The sequence below is a fragment of the Ranitomeya imitator genome, chromosome 1 (genome assembly GCF_032444005.1).
Source record: "Ranitomeya imitator isolate aRanImi1 chromosome 1, aRanImi1.pri, whole genome shotgun sequence".
Lineage (NCBI taxonomy): Eukaryota > Metazoa > Chordata > Amphibia > Anura > Dendrobatidae > Ranitomeya > Ranitomeya imitator.
Genome location: NC_091282.1, coordinates 8,323,372 through 8,344,986, shown reverse-complemented (window position 1 = coordinate 8,344,986; position 21,615 = coordinate 8,323,372). Strand labels below are relative to the sequence as shown.

The 21,615-nt window shown below is 45.9% G+C and overlaps 1 protein-coding gene across 1 annotated transcript in view; it reads left to right on the top strand.

Moving 5' to 3' along the window:
* LOC138658224 (receptor-type tyrosine-protein phosphatase alpha-like) overlaps positions 1–21,615 on the top strand; it is a 210,577-nt gene that overhangs the window by 42,863 nt on the left and 146,099 nt on the right. The window contains exon 6 of the mRNA XM_069745730.1: positions 10,719–10,898. Within this exon, the coding sequence (XP_069601831.1) occupies positions 10,719–10,898 (180 nt within the window). The remainder of the gene's footprint in view (positions 1–10,718; positions 10,899–21,615) is intronic.

The following is a 21,615-nucleotide window of genomic DNA, read 5'->3' as shown; positions in this document are numbered from 1 at the left end:
GTCTGAGCAGAGAGTCTGAAGACTTATGACCATGGGATATTTCAGTTTTTCTTTTTTAATAAATTTGCAAAAATTTCTACATTTGTTTTTTTTTTTTTTTCAGTCATGATGGGGTGCAGAGTGCACATTACTGAGAAAACAGGAACTTTGTTTCATTGCAGCCATTTGGTAAATTCGAGTGAAAAATGTAAAGGGGTTTGAATACTTTCCGTACCCATTGTAAATATATAGGTCTTGTAAATTTCCTTGAAAATGAAAATGTAATTTTAAAACCTTTTAACATTTTAAAAGGAAAAAAAAAGAAAAATACCTTGAAAAATTGCTGCTGGAAAGTAGACTTATGGGAAATGTTACACATTTATTAACTTTTTTCTGTGGCATGACTACCTGATTTAAGAGCATAAAAATGCAAAGTATGAAAATGTCACATTTTTTAAAATTTTCAGCAACATAAGGAAAAATGTGTAATGAAAAAACAATTTCAGAATTGCTGCGATACACTGAAACCGTCCAGAGGTAACAAAGCATAAAGTCACAAATGTTACAGAATTAAAAACTTTATCTTCATCATGAAGGGCCAATATACACTGCTCAAAAAAATAAAGGGAACACTAAAATGCTACCTCCTAGATATAACCAAATGAAATATTCCAGTTGTAAATATTAATTCATTACATAGTGCAATGTGTTGAGAACAATAAAACCTAAAAATGATCAATGTAAACCGCAACTAATATCCCACGGAGGTCTGGAGTTGGAATGATGCTCAAAATCAAAGTGAAAAATGAAGTTACAGACTGATCCAACTTCAGTGGAAATGCCTCAAGACAAGAAAATGATGCTCAGTATTGTGTGTGGCCTCCACGTGCCTGTATGACCTCCCTACAACGCCTAGGCATGCTCCTGATGAAGCGATAGATGGTCTCCTCCCAGACTTGGACTAAAGCATCTGCCAACGCCTGGGCAGTTTGTGGTGCAACGTGACATTGATGGATGGAGCATGACATCCCAGATGTGCTCAATCGGATTCAGGTCTGGGGAACGGGCGGGCCAGTCCATAGCTTTAATTCCTTCATCTTGCAGGAACTGCTGACACACTCCAGCCACATGAGGTCTGGCATTGTCCTGCATTAGGAGGAACCCAGGGCCAACGGCACCAGCATATGGTCTCACAAGGGGTCTGAGGATCTCATCTCGGTACCTAATGGCAGTCAGGCTACCTCTGGTGAGCACATGGAGGGCTGTGCGGCCCTCCAAATAAATGCCACCCCACACCATTACTGACCTACTGCCAAACCGGTCATGCTGAAGAATGTTGCAGGCAGCAGATCACTCTCCACAGCGTCTCCAGACTCTGTCACGTCTGTCACATGTGCTCAGTATGAACTTGCTTTCATCTGTTAAGAGCACAGGGCGCCAGTGGCAAATTTGCCAATCCTGGTGTTCTGTGGTAAATGCCAAGCGTCCTGCACGGTGTGGGGCTGTAGGCACAACCCCCATCTGTGGACGTCGGGCACTCAGAAACTGACTCCATGAGCATGGTCTAACTATTTGTGTATGCACATGCACATTTGTGGCCTGCTGAAGGTCATTTTGCAGAGCTCTGGCAGTGCTCCTCCTGTTCCTCCTTGCACAAAGGCTGAGGTAGCGGTCTTGCAGCTGGGTTGTTGCCCTCCTATGGCCCCCTCCACATCTTCTGGTGTACTGGCCTGTCTCCTGGTAGCGCCTCCAGCCTCTGGACACTACGCTGACAGACACAGAAAACCTTCTTGCCACAGCTCGCATTGATGTGCCATCCTGGATGAGCTGCACTGCCTGAGCCACTGGTGTGGGTTGTAGAGTCCGTCTCATGCTACCACGAGTGTGAAGTCACAACCAACATTCAAAAGTGACCAAAACATCAGCCAGGAAGCATTGGTACTGAGATGTGGTCTGTGGCCCCTACTTGCAGAACCACTCCTTTATTGAGGGTGTCTTGATGATTGTCAATAATTTCCATCTGTTGTCTATTCCATTTGCACAACAGCATGTGATATTGATTGTCAATCAGTGTTGCTTCCTAAGTGGACAGTGTGATTTCACAGAAGTTTGATTTACTTGGAGTTATTATTATTATTTATTATAGCGCCATTTATTCCATGGCGCTTTACATGTGAGGAGGGGTATACATAATAAAAACAAGTACAATAATCTTAAACAATACAAGTCATAACTGGTACAGGAGGAGTGAGAACCCTGCCCGCGAAGGCTCACAATCTACAAGGGATGGGTGAGAATACAGGAGGAGTGAGGACCCTGCCCGCGAGGGCTCACAATCTACAAGGGATGGGTGAGAATACAGTAGGTGAGGGTAGAGATGGTCATGCAGCGGTTTGGTCGATCGGCGGTTACTGCAGGTTGTAGGCTTGTCGGAAGAGGTGGGTCTTCAGGTTCTTTTTGAAGGTTTCGATGGTAGGCGAGAGTCTGATGTGTTGCGGTAGAGGGTTCCAGAGTAGGAGTGATACGCGAGAGAAATCTTGTATACGATTGTGGGAAGAGGAGATAAGAGGGGAGTAGAGTAGGAGATCTTGTGAGGATCGGAGGTTGCGTGTAGGTAAGTACCAGGAGACAAGGTCACAGATGTATGGAGGAGACAGATTGTGGATGGCTTTGTACGTCATGGTTAGGCTTTTGTACTGGAGTCTCTGGGCAATGGGGAGCCAGTGAAGGGATTGACAGAGGGGAGAGGCCGGGGAATAGCGGGGGGACAGGTGGATTAGTCGGGCAGCAGAGTTTAGAATAGATTGGAGGGGTGCGAGAGTGTTAGAGGGGAGGCCACAGTGTTCTGTCCTCACTAGCTGAGGCAGGCTCATACGTAGCTATACAGTCAGCTAAACCGCTATACCGGGGTCCAATAAGGAGACTGTGGTTGAGTCTGTGCTTTATTAAACGTAGTGGTATATTGATGCGGTGAAACTGTGAACAATGATATACATAGAATCAGTGCATGGCATAGAACAGATACATAATACACATGATATACATTATGCATAACATTTAGAAAGCTAGTGACTAAACTGGGAGTACAACTGGTTAAACTAAGCTAATATAGAGCAGGAATATCTATATGAAGCATAAAGACATACCGGCAATGCAATCGCAAGGAGGATGAAGTGAAGCGTCTTTCCTTGAAGGCAAACTGAAGAAAGTGAAAGGAAAAATGGAGGGAAATGGAGGCTGAGCTACCATAATGCATTGCAAAGGAGGAGGAGAATCAGACATGGATAATACAAAAACAAGATTGAACTGCCAACATAACTCTGACCGCTAGAGGGAGCCAAAGCATCACAGATGAATAAAGGCATGAATATATCAATACTGTATACTGAGGAAACTGCAATTATGCAAGCAAATAATCAGGGTAACAATATTAGATGGCGGAGACAGAACACTCCCCGTCTGGCATCAACGGATGTCACTACTCCTTTCTTCCGAAGGCAACAATAGGACCAGTTCAGATACCGGTCTGGAAAATGTCTTAGGTTCATTCCCTTTGGTCATCCTTAGCTCAACTTTGCGGACGTTGCCGTCCTTGCTCGGGAACGTTGCGGTAACTAGACCAAGTGGCCACTGGTTCCGGTGAATCTGACAGTCTTTCACAAGAACAAGGTCACCTATGTTCAGATTAGGTTTAGTAGATTGCCACTTCGTCCGTGGCTGCAGGGTAGACAAATATTGTTTGCGCCACCTGTCCCAGAAAGTATTTGCAAGACTTTGTACCTGTCTCCATTGGCGCTTGTAGAGGTCCTTAGCGTCGAATCCTCCTGGAGGGGCACTGGACAGTCCCGTTTTCTGGGTAAGTAGAGTAGCTGGAGTCAATAACAAGGGTTCCTCAGGGTCGTTAGGAACTGGAACCAGGCGTCTTGCATTGATTATAGCTGCAGTTTCAGCCATGAAGGTGATTAGGCTTTCGTGGGTAAGCCTCGCTGCTCCTTTACATTTTTCCATGTCACGAGTTCTGGTGGTCCTGAATGAGCGAGCTATATGAGTCAGGCAGGTAATGGCTCGAGTACGTGACTTCCAACTTGAGAATCTGTCGAACCTGCAAGATCCGAGCTGGATAACAGAGGTCATTGTATGTAGTGTAGACACCTGAGAGCGGATTTCAGCATCTGAGTCCTCTCCTACTAGTTCAAAGGTGTCTGGAAAACATTCCTCAATGTACAATAGTTTTGGTCCCGAGAGCCACGTTGTGCTTCCTAGTCGACTTGCGTCAACTGCTCTAGTTGCATGATCTGCGGGATTCTGGTCTGTGGGTATGTAATGCCACTGCTGTGGGTGAACTGATCTCCTGATTCGTAGCACTCTGTTATTGACATAAACGTAGAATCGCCTGGTTTCGTTGTGGATATATCCCAGGACTACTTTGCTGTCTGAGTAGAACTTGGCCTGTGTCAGGTCGATATCCATTTCGGATGCGATGAACTCCGCTAACTCAACGGCTAAGACTGCGGCACAAAGCTCTAACCTGGGTATAGTGTACTCTGGTTGTGGTGCGAGTTTGGCCTTTCCCATGACGAAACCAATGTGGCACTGACATTTGGAGTCTACAGTTTTGAGGTAGGCAACAGCGGCAATTGCTTTGACAGAAGCATCTGCAAATACGTACAGTCTTTGGCTCTGTATCTCAGTAGATGGCACAGGGGTGTACGGTCTCGGCACATTCAGGTTGGAGAGTGCCGCTAACGAGTTCTTCCACTCTTCCCACTGGATCCTCTTCACAGGTGGCAGAGGTGCATCCCAGTCAAATTTTTCCCTAGTTAAGTCTCTTAGTAGGGCCTTGCCTTGTATAGTAACAAGAGCTGCGAAACCCAAGGGATCGTACAGACTGTTGATGGTAGACAGGACGCCTCTACGTGTGAAAGGCCTTTCTTCCTGGTTGTCCTGAAAGGTGAAAGTGTCTGACTGTAGATTCCAGAGAAGCCCGAGGCTGCGTTGCATTGGTGTGGGGTCTGACCCCAGGTCCAGGTCTCTGAGACCATTACATAGGTCCTGAGAAGGGAACGCTTCCATGAATTCTTGGCTGTTTGAGGCTATTTTATGAAGCCTAAGGTTCGAGCAGGCAAGCATGTCCCGGGCTCTCCTGAGAAGACTGATGGCAGTCTCATTTGAAGGCATGGCTTTTAGACAGTCGTCGACTTAAAAGTCCTTTTCTATGAATTGTCTGACATCTGCTCCGTATTCTGGTTCTCCTTCCTGAGCCGACCTTTTGAGTCCGTAAATGGCGACTACAGGTGAAGGACTGTTGCCAAAGATGTGCACTCTCATGCGATACTCTGTGACTTCTTTAGTAGGATCATTGTCTCTGTACCAGAAGAATCTTAGGAAGTTCCTGTCTCTCTCTCTCACAAGGAAACAATGGAACATTTGCTGGATGTCAGCGATGAAGGCAATGGAATCCTTATGGAAGCGCATAAGTACACCCAGTAGTTTGTTATTGAGGTCTGGTCCTGTCAGCAGAACGTCATTCAGGGAGACATCATTAAATTTAGCACTGGAATCAAACACGACTCTGATCTGGCCTGGTTTTTTAGGGTGGTATACTCCGAACATGGGTAGGAACCAGCATTCTTCAGAGTCTTTGAGAGTGGGAGCTAGTTCTGCGTGACGGTTTTCAAAAATCTTTGACATGAAGGAGAAAAAGTGATCTTTCATCTCTGGTTTCTTTTGCAGATTACGAATGAGAGAGGAGAAACGTTGTAATGCCTGATTTCTGTTGTTCGGTAGACGTGGTCTGTGGGTTTTGAAGGGAAGAGGTGCGACCCAGCTGTTGGTCTCATCTTTAACGAGTCCCTTGTCCATTACCTCTAAGAACAACTTGTCCTCTACCGACATTGCCACTTGGTTGTCCTGCTTAGTTCTCTGGAAGACTGTGCCCCCTAACTGATCCTCATAGCTTCCCGACACTATACTGCTGTCGTGAGTAAAGTCTATTAAATGATCAGGTAGTTGGATGCTGTGTGGCAGTTCCCTGACATGGAACTCATTGTTACAAGGTTGAAACAGAGATGGACGTCCTTTCTCCAATGTATTTGTCAGCATGCTTGTCACAGAAGATGGGGCGTGCATGCGTCCCAAGCATACGTTGCCAATTATGACCCATCCTAGGTCTAGCCTTTGGGCATAGGGAGCATTGTGGAGTCCGTTGATATGACGTCTCACTTTATGAACCTGTAGGATATCTCTCCCCAACAGCAGAATTATCTGGGCCTGATGGTCGAGTTCCGGTATGAGGTGTGCTATTCGTTTAAAGTGAGCGTGATGGATTGCTACATCTGGCGTAGGGATTTCAGATCTGTTGTCTGGGATCTGGTTACATTCGATGATCGTAGGTAGTGGTAGGCAGAATTGTCCGTCTAAAGACTCGATCTGGTAGTCAGTAGCTTTCCTGCCTGCTGTTGTCACAGTACCTGCACACGTCTTTAAGGAGTAGGGAGTGCTTGGCCCTTTGATGTTGAATAGGTCAAAGAACGTTGATCTAGCCAAGGATCGATTACTTTGGTCATCTAAGATAGCATACAGTCTTACAGCTTGGTCTCTATGGCCCTTCGGGTATACTTTGACGAGGCATATTTTTGAACAGGACCTACTGTCTATTGTCCCTTTGCAGACCTCGGTACATTGTGAAGTGATCTCTGGCGTAGCTGTATCAGTGTTCCTTTCCTCCCCGCCATGCTCACTGTCAGCTGGCGTGTTTTGTGTACTCCATGGAGCTGGGCTGGGCTTCTCTAACTGCGTTCTTCTCTCTTGGTCGGCTCTCTCTAACTGCATTCTTCTCTCTTGGTTGGCTCTCTCTAACTGCATTCTTCTCTCTTGCTCATCTCTCTCTAAGCGCGACCTTCTCTCTTGCTCGTCTCTCTAAGCGTCTCTCTAAGCGCGACCTTCTCTCTTGCTCGTCTCTCTCTAAGCGCGACCTTCTCTCTTGCTCGTCTCTCTCTAAGAGTGACCTTCTCTCTTCGTCATCTAGGCGTGCTTTTTCTAATTTAAGTTGCATCTCTTGGTCAGCAAAGTTCGCTCGTATTTTGGCGGCTTCAGCATTTGCGCGGGCAATGGCGACTGCGCTGCTGATGGATGTTGTCTTTGAGGAGACGGAAGTAACAGATCTTGTCCTATGTGATTTGTGAGACATGGTGTCTTGGGAAAGTGCTTGGCTGTGCAGAGATTGCTGCAGCTGTATTTAGTCTCTGAGTAGCCGGTGACTTGAATCCCACTAGCTGGATGGCTGCCGTTTCACTGTTCTGTCCTCACTAGCTGAGGCAGGCTCATACGTAGCTATACAGTCAGCTAAACCGCTATACCGGGGTCCAATAAGGAGACTGTGGTTGAGTCTGTGCTTTATTAAACGTAGTGGTATATTGATGCGGTGAAACTGTGAACAATGATATACATAGAATCAGTGCATGGCATAGAACAGATACATAATACACATGATATACATTATGCATAACATTTAGAAAGCTAGTGACTAAACTAGGAGTACAACTGGTTAAACTAAGCTAATATAGAGCATAAAGACATACCGGCAATGCAATCGCAAGGAGGATGAAGTGAAGCGTCTTTCCTTGAAGGCAAACTGAAGAAAGTGAAAGGAAAAATGGAGGGAAATGGAGGCTGAGCTACCATAATGCATTGCAAAGGAGGAGGAGAATCAGACATGGATAATACAAAAACAAGATTGAACTGCCAACATAACTCTGACCGCTAGAGGGAGCCAAAGCATCACAGATGAATAAAGGCATGAATATATCAATACTGTATACTGAGGAAACTGCAATTATGCAAGCAAATAATCAGGGTAGCAATATTAGATGGCGGAGACAGAACACACAGAGCAGGAGGTTGCAGTAGTCAAGGCAAGAGATGATGAGGGCATGGACTAGGGTTTTTGCAGATTCATGGTTGAGGAATGAACGGATTTGTGAAATATTTTTGAGTTGAAGTCGGCAGGAAGTGGAAAGGGCTTGGATATGTGGTTTGAAGGAGAGATCAGCATCAAGGATCACCCCGAGGCAGCGAGCTTGTGCGACTGGGGAGAGAGGGCAGCCGTTTACTGTAATGGATAGGTTCGTTGAGGGGGGGGGGTCGTGTGAGATGGGGGAAAGATGATGAATTCTGTTTTGTCCATGTTAAGTTTCAGAAACCTAGCGGAGAAGAAGGATGAAATAGTGGACAGACATTGAGGGATTCTGGTTAGAAGGGAGGTGATATCTGGTCCAGAGATGTAGATCTGTGTGTCATCAGCGTAGAGATGATACTGAAAACCATGAGATTCTATGAGCTGTCCCAGGCCAAAGGTGTAAATGGAGAAGAGCAGGGGCCCAAGGACTGAACCTTGTGGGACTCTGACAGATAGGGGGCGAGGTGAGGAGGTGGTGTGTGAGTGGGAGACGCTGAATGTCCTGTCTGTTAGGTATGATGAGATCCAGGATAGGGCCAAGTCTGTGATGCCAAGGGATGAGAGGGTCTGTAATAATAGGGAATGGTCCACTGTGTCAAAGGCAGCCGACAGGAGTTAGATTCTGTTGTTTGTGTTCCCTTTATTTTGAGCAGTATATATATTACATACATTACATATATTATATTATATTATATATATCTATTAACAGCTCCTCAAAAATACACATACATGCGTGCATGGGTACGGGCAGTAAAGTACATAGTTAGTCTAATTCAATAGGTGCACTGTGTTGGATATGCGAGATCCCAAACAATATCCATTCTGCAGAATGCCGTGTTAAATGTCAGAGAATGCAAAAGAAAAAAGTAAAGAATGTTGGAAAAAAATGAGCAACATTTTTGTGGGAAAAAGTTAAATGTTCATTTTTTCCCACATTCCATTAATTCCTGTGAAGCTCCTGAAGGGTTAATAAACTTCTTGAATGTGGTTTTGAGCACCTTGAGGGGTGCAGTTTTTAGAATGGTGTCAATTTTGGGTATTTTCTGTCGTATGGACCCTTGAAAGTCACTTCAAATGTGAGGTGGTCCCTAAAAAAAAAAAAAAAAATGGTTTTGCAAATTTTATGGAAAAATGAGAAACGGCTGGTCAACTTTTAACCCTTCTAATTTCGTAATAAAAAATTATGTTCCAAAAATAATTGTGCTGATGTAAAGTAGACAAGTGAGAAATGTTGTTTAACTATTTTGTGTGACATATCTCTGTGATTTAAGGGCATAAAAATTAAGTTTGAAAATTGTAAAATTTTCAAAAGTTTTGTCGCGTTTTTTTTCTGAAAATATCGGAAACTTAAGTCCTATCGAACAAATTTTATCAATATCATAAAGTAAAATAAAAAAATTAATATCCGAATCGGGAAGAGCTGATGAAGCTCCAGAGTTATTTCCTCATAAAGTGACACTGGTCAGAACTGATAAAAATGGCCCGGTCTCAAAGGCGAAAACAGGCTCTGGCGTGAAAAGGGTAAACTGGCTGCCCAGGCTCGTAGTTCAAGTGTGCAGTTAAAGACACAAAAGCGCACAGAGAGGTCAAAAAATACTCTGTTGTAAAAAAAAGTCACAGTAAATAAGCAAGTGCTAGTCAAAAAATAAAAAAAAATACAGGGTATTTAGTTAATACGTTTTTTTGCAAAAAAAGTATGTTAAGCTGCTCCACCAATCGCCAAGGTATACCCATAATTGGTTTTATAATTGTTCTCTTGTTTCTACAAGACTGGGGAGTCCACCACTCCTCTGTGGGTCATCTGCATTGTAGCTGTTCCATCCTGCATGTTCCACATGGATATTTTCTCTCTGAGCCCTGTTCATACAGGTACTATACAGATGATCAGGTTTTTAAATACATCAGATAGGGATTATGTACATTGGATAGGACTGCTCTATATGGGTATACCTTGGCGATTGGTGGAGCAGCTTAACAGACTTGTTCACTGTGCAAGTAGCCCATGTGTTTTTGGTTTTATTTTTGTGCAGTTACTCTGACTGCAGACTAGTGAATCCTCACAGCGTGCACTGTACGCACGGTTAGGATTCACATGTCACATAGTGACTGCAGACTTGAACCCAGGTATAGACAACTCCTTTAACACAATTCCAGACAGCAGTTTTGAATACTTTGAGGGTTGTAGTTCTTAAAATGTTATCGCTCGTTAATATTTTTTCTTAGATATAGACCACTTGAAGTCACTACAAAAATGAATAAGCGACTAAATATATAAATTTTAGTAAATTTCCTTGCAAATGAAAATTTGATTTTTAAAACCCTTTTTTCTTTTCAGATGTTAAAGAAAAACTTTTAAAAAAAAATTGTTGCTGTAAACTTATGGGAAATGTTATTTATTAACTTGTTTCTGTGGTATGACTGTCTGGTTTAGGAGTATAAGAATACAAAGTATAGAATTTCCAAATTTTTTTTTTTTAAATTTTCATCAACATAAAGAAAAATGTCATGAAAAAAAACCATGTCAAGATCACTGTGATACATTGAAACCGCCCAGAGGTAACAGCATAAAGTGACACATGTCACAGAATTAATAACTCTCTCTTCACCATGATGGGCCAAATTGTCCCTCAGTTAGTCGCAGTGTGGTGACGCATAATACCTATACATGTGATATCGGGGGATATATGGTCAGGACAGGTGAATACTGGGGTCCGTAGTTATGTGCAGGTTGTGGGGTCAGATCTGTGTAATTATACTAATATTTATCACTTTTATCCCACAGCTCAATGTAAGAAGCCGGAAAATACCGACCGGTTCACGATATCAGGAGAGAAAACGTATTATAATGTTCGGGAATCTGTATCAGTGCGATGTATAACTGGATACCGGCCATTGTATGGGACGATTACATGTGTGACCGGACACAATAAGGACCAGTGGGATAATGCTCCCCGGTGTATAGGTGAGTGCCCGCTGTATATATCCTATACATATATGTAATACGAGGTCGTGGACAACAACCGACTGCTCCAGACATAGAGCGGATAATGCCGCACCGGCCATTGTATGGGACGATTACATGTGTGACCGGGCACAATAAGGACCAGTGGGATAATGCTCCCCGGTGTATAGGTGAGTGCCCGCTGTATATATACTATACATATATGTAATACGAGGTCGTGGACAACAACCGACTGCTCCAGACATAGAGCGGATAATGCCGCACCGTCCACTATATAACAGGAGATTACATGTGTGACCGGGCACAATAAGGACCAGTGGGATAATCCTCCCCGGTGTATAGGTGAGTGCCCGCTGTATATATCCTATACATATATGTAATACGAGGTCGTGGACAACAACCGACTGCTGCAGACATAGAGCGGATAATGCCGCGCCGTCCATTATATAACAGGAGATTACATGTGTGACCGGGCACAATAAGGACCAGTGGGATAATGCTCCCCGGTGTATAGGTGAGTGCCCGCTGTATATATCCTATACATATATGTAATACGTGGTCGTGGACAACAACCGACTGCTCCAGACATAGAGCGGATAATGCCGCACCGTCCATTATATAACAGGAGATTACATGTGTGACCGGGCACAATAAGGACCAGTGGGATAATGCTCCCCGGTGTATAGGTGAGTGCCCGCTCTATATATCCTATACATATATGTAATACGTGGTCGTGGACAACAACCGACTGCTCCAGACATAGAGCGGATAATGCCGCACCGTCCATTATATAACAGGAGATTACATGTGTGACCGGGCACAATAAGGACCAGTGGGATAATGCTCCCCGGTGTATAGGTGAGTGCCCGCTGTATATATCCTATACATATATGTAATACGAGGTCGTGGACAACAACCGACTGCTCCAGACATAGAGCGGATAATGCCGCACCGTCCATTATATAACAGGAGATTACATGTGTGACCGGGCACAATAAGGACCAGTGGGATAATGCTCCCCGGTGTATAGGTGAGTGCCCGCTCTATATATCCTATACATATATGTAATACGTGGTCGTGGACAACAACCGACTGCTGCAGACATAGAGCGGATAATGCCGCGCCGTCCATTATATAACAGGAGATTACATGTGTGACCGGGCACAATAAGGACCAGTGGGATAATGCTCCCCGGTGTATAGGTGAGTGCCCGCTGTATATATACTATACATATATGTAATACGTGGTCGTGGACGACAACCGACTGCTGCAGACATAGAGCGGATAATGCCGCACCGTCCATTATATAACAGGAGATTACATGTGTGACCGGGCACAATAAGGACCAGTGGGATAATGCTCCCCGGTGTATAGGTGAGTGCCCGCTGTATATATCCTATACATATATGTAATACGTGGTCGTGGACGACAACCGACTGCTCCAGACATAGAGCGGATAATGCCGCACCGTCCATTATATAACAGGAGATTACATGTGTGACCGGGTACAATAAGGACCAGTGGGATAATGCTCCCCGGTGTATAGGTGAGTGCCCGCTGTATATATCCTATACATATATGTAATACGTGGTCGTGGACGACAACCGACTGCTCCAGACATAGAGCGGATAATGCCGCACCGTCCACTATATAACAGGAGATTACATGTGTGACCGGGCACAATAAGGACCAGTGGGATAATGCTCCCCGGTGTATAGGTGAGTGCCCGCTCTATATATCCTATACATATATGTAATACGTGGTCGTGGACGACAACCGACTGCTCCAGACATAGAGCGGATAATGCCGCACCGTCCATTATATAACAGGAGATTACATGTGTGACCGGGCACAATAAGGACCAGTGGGATAATGCTCCCCGGTGTATAGGTGAGTGCCCGCTGTATATATCCTATACATATATGTAATACGTGGTCGTGGACGACAACCGACTGCTCCAGACATAGAGCGGATAATGCCGCACCGTCCATTATATAACAGGAGATTACATGTGTGACCGGGTACAATAAGGACCAGTGGGATAATGCTCCCCGCTGTATAGGTGAGTGCCCGCTGTATATATACTATACATATATGTAATACGTGGTCGTGGACGACAACCGACTGCTGCAGACATAGAGCGGATAATGCCGCACCGTCCATTATATAACAGGAGATTACATGTGTGACCGGACACAATAAGGACCAGTGGGATAATGCTCCCCGGTGTATAGGTGAGTGCCCGCTGTATATATCCTATACATATATGTAATACGTGGTCGTGGACGACAACCGACTGCTCCAGACATAGAGCGGATAATGCCGCACCGTCCATTATATAACAGGAGATTACATGTGTGACCGGGCACAATAAGGACCAGTGGGATAATCCTCCCCGGTGTATAGGTGAGTGCCCGCTGTATATATCCTATACATATATGTAATACGTGGTCGTGGACGACAACCGACTGCTCCAGACATAGAGCGGATAATGCCGCACCGTCCATTATATAACAGGAGATTACATGTGTGACCGGGCACAATAAGGACCAGTGGGATAATCCTCCCCGGTGTATAGGTGAGTGCCCGCTGTATATATCCTATACATATATGTAATACGTGGTCGTGGACGACAACCGACTGCTCCAGACATAGAGCGGATAATGCCGCACCGTCCATTATATAACAGGAGATTACATGTGTGACCGGGCACAATAAGGACCAGTGGGATAATGCTCCCCGGTGTATAGGTGAGTGCCCGCTGTATATATACTATACATATATGTAATACGTGGTCGTGGACGACAACCGACTGCTCCAGACATAGAGCGGATAATGCCGCACCGTCCATTATATAACAGGAGATTACATGTGTGACCGGGCACAATAAGGACCAGTGGGATAATGCTCCCCGGTGTATAGGTGAGTGCCCGCTGTATATATCCTATACATATATGTAATACGTGGTCGTGGACGACAACCGACTGCTCCAGACATAGAGCGGATAATGCCGCACCGTCCATTATATAACAGGAGATTACATGTGTGACCGGACACAATAAGGACCAGTGGGATAATGCTCCCCGGTGTATAGGTGAGTGCCCGCTGTATATATCCTATACATATATGTAATACGTGGTCGTGGACGACAACCGACTGCTCCAGACATAGAGCGGATAATGCCGCACCGTCCACTATATAACAGGAGATTACATGTGTGACCGGGCACAATAAGGACCAGTGGGATAATGCTCCCCGGTGTATAGGTGAGTGCCCGCTCTATATATCCTATACATATATGTAATACGTGGTCGTGGACGACAACCGACTGCTCCAGACATAGAGCGGATAATGCCGCACCGTCCATTATATAACAGGAGATTACATGTGTGACCGAGCACAATAAGGACCAGTGGGATAATCCTCCCCGGTGTATAGGTGAGTGCCCGCTGTATATATCCTATACATATATGTAATACGTGGTCGTGGACGACAACCGACTGCTGCAGACATAGAGCGGATAATGCCGCACCGGCCATTGTATAACAGGAGATTACATGTGTGACCGGGCACAATAAGGACCAGTGGGATAATGCTCCCCGGTGTATAGGTGAGTGCCCGCTGTATATATCCTATACATATATGTAATACGTGGTCGTGGACGACAACCGACTGCTCCAGACATAGAGCGGATAATGCCGCACCGTCCATTATATAACAGGAGATTACATGTGTGACCGGGTACAATAAGGACCAGTGGGATAATGCTCCCCGCTGTATAGGTGAGTGCCCGCTGTATATATACTATACATATATGTAATACGTGGTCGTGGACGACAACCGACTGCTGCAGACATAGAGCGGATAATGCCGCACCGTCCATTATATAACAGGAGATTACATGTGTGACCGGACACAATAAGGACCAGTGGGATAATGCTCCCCGGTGTATAGGTGAGTGCCCGCTGTATATATACTATACATATATGTAATACGTGGTCGTGGACGACAACCGACTGCTCCAGACATAGAGCGGATAATGCCGCACCGTCCATTATATAACAGGAGATTACATGTGTGACCGGGCACAATAAGGACCAGTGGGATAATCCTCCCCGGTGTATAGGTAAGTGCCCGCTGTATATATCCTATACATATATGTAATACGTGGTCGTGGACGACAACCGACTGCTCCAGACATAGAGCGGATAATGCCGCACCGTCCATTATATAACAGGAGATTACATGTGTGACCGGGCACAATAAGGACCAGTGGGATAATGCTCCCCGGTGTATAGGTGAGTGCCCGCTGTATATATCCTATACATATATGTAATACGTGGTCGTGGACGACAACCGACTGCTCCAGACATAGAGCGGATAATGCCGCACCGTCCATTATATAACAGGAGATTACATGTGTGACCGGGTACAATAAGGACCAGTGGGATAATGCTCCCCGCTGTATAGGTGAGTGCCCGCTGTATATATCCTATACATATATGTAATACGTGGTCGTGGACGACAACTGACTGCTCCAGACATAGAGCGGATAATGCTGCACCGTCCATTATATAACAGGAGATCACATGTGTGACCGGGCACAATAAGGACCAGTGGGATAATGCTCCCCGGTGTATAGGTGAGTGCCCGCTCTATATATCCTATACATATATGTAATACGTTGTCGTGTTCGACAACCGACAGCTCCAGACAGAGCGGATAATGCCGCACCGTCCATTATATAACAGGAGATTACATGTGTGACCGGACACAATAAGGACCAGTGGGATAATGCTCCCCGGTGTATAGGTGAGTGCCCGCTCTATATATCCTATACATATATGTAATACGTGGTCGTGGACGACAACCGACTGCTCCAGACATAGAGCGGATAATGCCGCACCGTCCATTATATAACAGGAGATTACATGTGTGACCGGGCACAATAAGGACCAGTGGGATAATGCTCCCCGGTGTATAGGTGAGTGCCCGCTGTATATATCCTATACATATATGTAATACGTGGTCGTGGACGACAACCGACTGCTGCAGACATAGAGCGGATAATGCCGCACCATCCATTATATAACAGGAGATTACATGTGTGACCGGGCACAATAAGGACCAGTGGGATAATCCTCCCCGGTGTATAGGTGAGTGCCCGCTGTATATATCCTATACATATATGTAATACGTGGTCGTGGACAACAACCGACTGCTCCAGACATAGAGCGGATAATGCCGCGCCGTCCATTATATAACAGGAGATTACATGTGTGACCGGGCACAATAAGGACCAGTGGGATAATGCTCCCCGGTGTATAGGTGAGTGCCCGCTGTATATATCCTATACATATATGTAATACGTGGTCGTGGACGACAACCGACTGCTCCAGACATAGAGCGGATAATGCCGCACCGTCCATTATATAACAGGAGATTACATGTGTGACCGGGCACAATAAGGACCAGTGGGATAATGCTCCCCGGTGTATAGGTGAGTGCCCGCTCTATATATCCTATACATGTATGGAATACGTGGTCGTGGGCGACAACCGACTGCTCCAGACATAGAGCAGATAATGCCGCGCTGTCCATTATATAACAGGAGATTACATGTGTGACCGGGCACAATAAGGACCAGTGGGATAATGCTCCCTGGTGTATAGGTGAGTGCCGGCTGTATATATACTATACATATATGTAATACGTGGTCGTGGACGACAACCGACTGCTCCAGACATAGAGCGGATAATGCCGCACCGTCCATTATATAACAGGAGATTACATGTGTGACCGGGCACAATAAGGACCAGTGGGATAATGCTCCCCGGTGTATAGGTGAGTGCCCGCTGTATATATCCTATACATATATGTAATACGTGGTCGTGGACGACAACCGACTGCTCCAGACATAGAGCGGATAATGCCGCGCCGTCCATTATATAACAGGAGATTACATGTGTGACCGGGCACAATAAGGACCAGTGGGATAATCCTCCCCGGTGTATAGGTGAGTGCCCGCTGTATATATCCTATACATATGTAATACGTGGTCGTGGACAACAACCGACTGCTCCAGACATAGAGCGGATAATGCCGCGCCGTCCATTATATAACAGGAGATTACATGTGTGACCGGGCACAATAAGGACCAGTGGGATAATGCTCCCCGGTGTATAGGTGAGTGCCCGCTGTATATATCCTATACATATATGTAATACGTGGTCGTGGACGACAACCGACTGCTCCAGACATAGAGCGGATAATGCCGCGCCGTCCATTATATAACAGGAGATTACATGTGTGACCGGACACAATAAGGACAAGTGGGATAATGCTCCCCGGTGTATAGGTGAGTGCCCGCTCTATATATCCTATACATATATGTAATACGTGGTCGTGGACGACAACCGACTGCTCCAGACATAGAGCGGATAATGCCGCGCCGTCCATTATATAACAGGAGATTACATGTGTGACCGGACACAATAAGGACAAGTGGGATAATGCTCCCCGGTGTATAGGTGAGTGCCCGCTCTATATATCCTATACATATATGTAATACGTGGTCGTGGACGACAACCGACTGCTCCAGACATAGAGCGGATAATGCCGCGCCGTCCATTATATAACAGGAGATTACATGTGTGACCGGACACAATAAGGACCAGTGGGATAATGCTCCCCGGTGTATAGGTGAGTGCCCGCTCTATATATCCTATACATATATGTAATACGTGGTCGTGGACGACAACCGACTGCTCCAGACATAGAGCGGATAATGCCGCACCGTCCATTATATAACAGGAGATTACATGTGTGACCGGACACAATAAGGACCAGTGGGATAATGCTCCCCGGTGTATAGGTGAGTGCCTGCTGTATATATCCTATACATATATGTAATACGTGGTCGTGGACGACAACCGACTGCTCCAGACATAGAGCGGATAATGCCACGCCGTCCATTATATAACAGGAGATTACATGTGTGACCGGGCACAATAAGGACCAGTGGGATAATGCTCCCCGGTGTATAGGTGAGTGCCCGCTCTATATATCCTATACATATATGTAATACGTGGTCGTGGACGACAACCGACTGCTGCAGACATAGAGCGGATAATGCCGCACCATCCATTATATAACAGGAGATTACATGTGTGACCGGACACAATAAGGACCAGTGGGATAATGCTCCCCGCTGTATAGGTGAGTGCCCGCTCTATATATCCTATACATATATGTAATACGTGGTCGTGGACGACAACCGACTGCTCCAGACATAGAGCGGATAATGCCGCACCGTCCATTATATAACAGGAGATTACATGTGTGACCGGACACAATAAGGACCAGTGGGATAATGCTCCCCGGTGTATAGGTGAGTGCCTGCTGTATATATCCTATACATATATGTAATACGTGGTCGTGGACGACAACCGACTGCTCCAGACATAGAGCGGATAATGCCACGCCGTCCATTATATAACAGGAGATTACATGTGTGACCGGGCACAATAAGGACCAGTGGGATAATGCTCCCCGGTGTATAGGTGAGTGCCCGCTGTATATATCCTATACATATATGTAATACGTGGTCGTGGACGACAACCGACTGCTCCAGACATAGAGCGGATAATGCCGCGCCGTCCATTATATAACAGGAGATTACATGTGTGACCGGACACAATAAGGACAAGTGGGATAATGCTCCCCGGTGTATAGGTGAGTGCCCGCTCTATATATCCTATACATATATGTAATACGTGGTCGTGGACGACAACCGACTGCTCCAGACATAGAGCGGATAATGCCGCGCCGTCCATTATATAACAGGAGATTACATGTGTGACCGGACACAATAAGGACAAGTGGGATAATGCTCCCCGGTGTATAGGTGAGTGCCCGCTCTATATATCCTATACATATATGTAATACGTGGTCGTGGACGACAACCGACTGCTCCAGACATAGAGCGGATAATGCCGCGCCGTCCATTATATAACAGGAGATTACATGTGTGACCGGACACAATAAGGACCAGTGGGATAATGCTCCCCGGTGTATAGGTGAGTGCCCGCTCTATATATCCTATACATATATGTAATACGTGGTCGTGGACGACAACCGACTGCTCCAGACATAGAGCGGATAATGCCGCACCGTCCATTATATAACAGGAGATTACATGTGTGACCGGACACAATAAGGACCAGTGGGATAATGCTCCCCGGTGTATAGGTGAGTGCCTGCTGTATATATCCTATACATATATGTAATACGTGGTCGTGGACGACAACCGACTGCTCCAGACATAGAGCGGATAATGCCACGCCGTCCATTATATAACAGGAGATTACATGTGTGACCGGGCACAATAAGGACCAGTGGGATAATGCTCCCCGGTGTATAGGTGAGTGCCCGCTCTATATATCCTATACATATATGTAATACGTGGTCGTGGACAACAACCGACTGCTCCAGACATAGAGCGGATAATGCCGCGCCGTCCATTATATAACAGGAGATTACATGTGTGACCAGGCACAATAAGGACCAGTGGGATAATCCTCCCCGCTGTATAGGTGAGTGCCCGCTGTATATATCCTATACATATATGTAATACGTGGTCGTGGGCGACAACCGACTGCTCCAGACATAGAGCAGATAATGCCGCGCTGTCCATTATATAACAGGAGATTACATGTGGTACCGGGCACAATAAGGACCAGTGGGATAATGCTCCCCGGTGTATAGGTGAGTGCCCGCTCTATATATCCTATACATATATGTAATACGAGGTCGTGGACGACAACCGACTGCTCCAGACATAGAGCGGATAATGCCGCACCGTCCATTATATAACAGGAGATTACATGTGTGACCGGGCACAATAAGGACCAGTGGGATAATGCTCCCTGGTGTATAGGTGAGTGCCCGCTGTATATATCCTATACATATATGTAATACGTGGTCGTGGACGACAACCGACTGCTGCAGACATAGAGCGGATAATGCCGCGCCGTCCATTATATAACAGGAGATTACATGTGTGACCGGGCACAATAAGGACCAGTGGGATAATGCTCCCCGGTGTATAGGTGAGTGCCCGCTCTATATATCCTATACATATATGTAATACGTGGTCGTGGACAACAACCGACTGCTCCAGACATAGAGCGGATAATGCCGCACCGTCCATTATATAACAGGAGATTACATGTGTGACCGGGCACAATAAGGACCAGTGGGATAATCCTCCCCGGTGTATAGGTGAGTGCCCGCTGTATATATCCTATACATATATGTAATACGTGGTCGTGGACGACAACCGACAGCTCCAGACAGAGCGGATAATGCCGCACCGTCCATTATATAACAGGAGATCACATGTGTGACCGGGCACAATAAGGACCAGTGGGATAATCCTCCCCGGTGTATAGGTGAGTGCCCGCTGTATATATCCTATACATATATGTAATACGTGGTCGTGGACAACAACCGACTGCTGCAGACATAGAGCGGATAATGCCGCACCGTCCATTATATAACAGGAGATTACATGTGTGACCGGGCACAATAAGGACCAGTGGGATAATGCTCCCCGGTGTATAGGTGAGTGCCCGCTGTATATATCCTATACATATATGTAATACATGGTCATAGACGACAACCGACTGCTGCAGACATAGAGCGGATAATGCCGCACCGTCCATTATATAACAGAAAATTACATGTGTGACCGGGCACAATAAGGACCAGTGGGATAATGCTCCCCGGTGTATAGTTGAGTGCCCGCTGTATATATCCTATACATATATGTAATACGTGGTCGTGGACGACAACCGACTGCTCCAGACATAGAGCGGATAATGCCGCTTCGTCCATTATATAACAGGAGATTACATGTGTGACCGGGCACAATAAGGACCAGTGGGATAATGCTCCCCGCTGTATAGGTGAGTGCCTGCTGTATATATCCTATACATATATGTAATACGTGGTCGTGGACGACAACAGACTGCTCCAGACATAGAGCGGATAATGCCGCGCCGTCCATTATATAACAGGAGATTACATGTGTGACCGGGCACAATAAGGACCAGTGGGATAATGCTCCCCGATGTATAGGTGAGTGCCCGCTCTATATATCCTATACATATATGTAATACGTGGTCGTGGACGACAACCGACTGCTCCAGATATAGAGCGGATAATGCCGCACCGTCCATTATATAACAGGAGATTACATGTGTGACCGGGCACAATAAGGACCAGTGGGATAATGCTCCCCGGTGTATAGGTGAGTGCCCGCTGTATATATCCTATACATATATGTAATACGTGGTCGTGGACGACAACCGACTGCTCCAGACATAGAGCGGATAATGCCGCACCGTCCATTATATAACAGGAGATTACATGTGTGACCGGGCACAATAAGGACCAGTGGGATAATGCTCCCCGCTGTATAGGTGAGTGCCCGCTGTATATATCCTATACATATATGTAATACGTGGTCGTGGACGACAACCGACTGCTCCAGACAGAGCGGATAATGCCGCACCGTCCATTATATAACAGGAGATTACATGTGTGACCGGGCACAATAAGGACCAGTGGGATAATGCTCCCCGGTGTATAGGTGAGTGCCCGCTGTATATATCCTATACATATATGTAATACGTGGTCGTGGACGACAACCGAC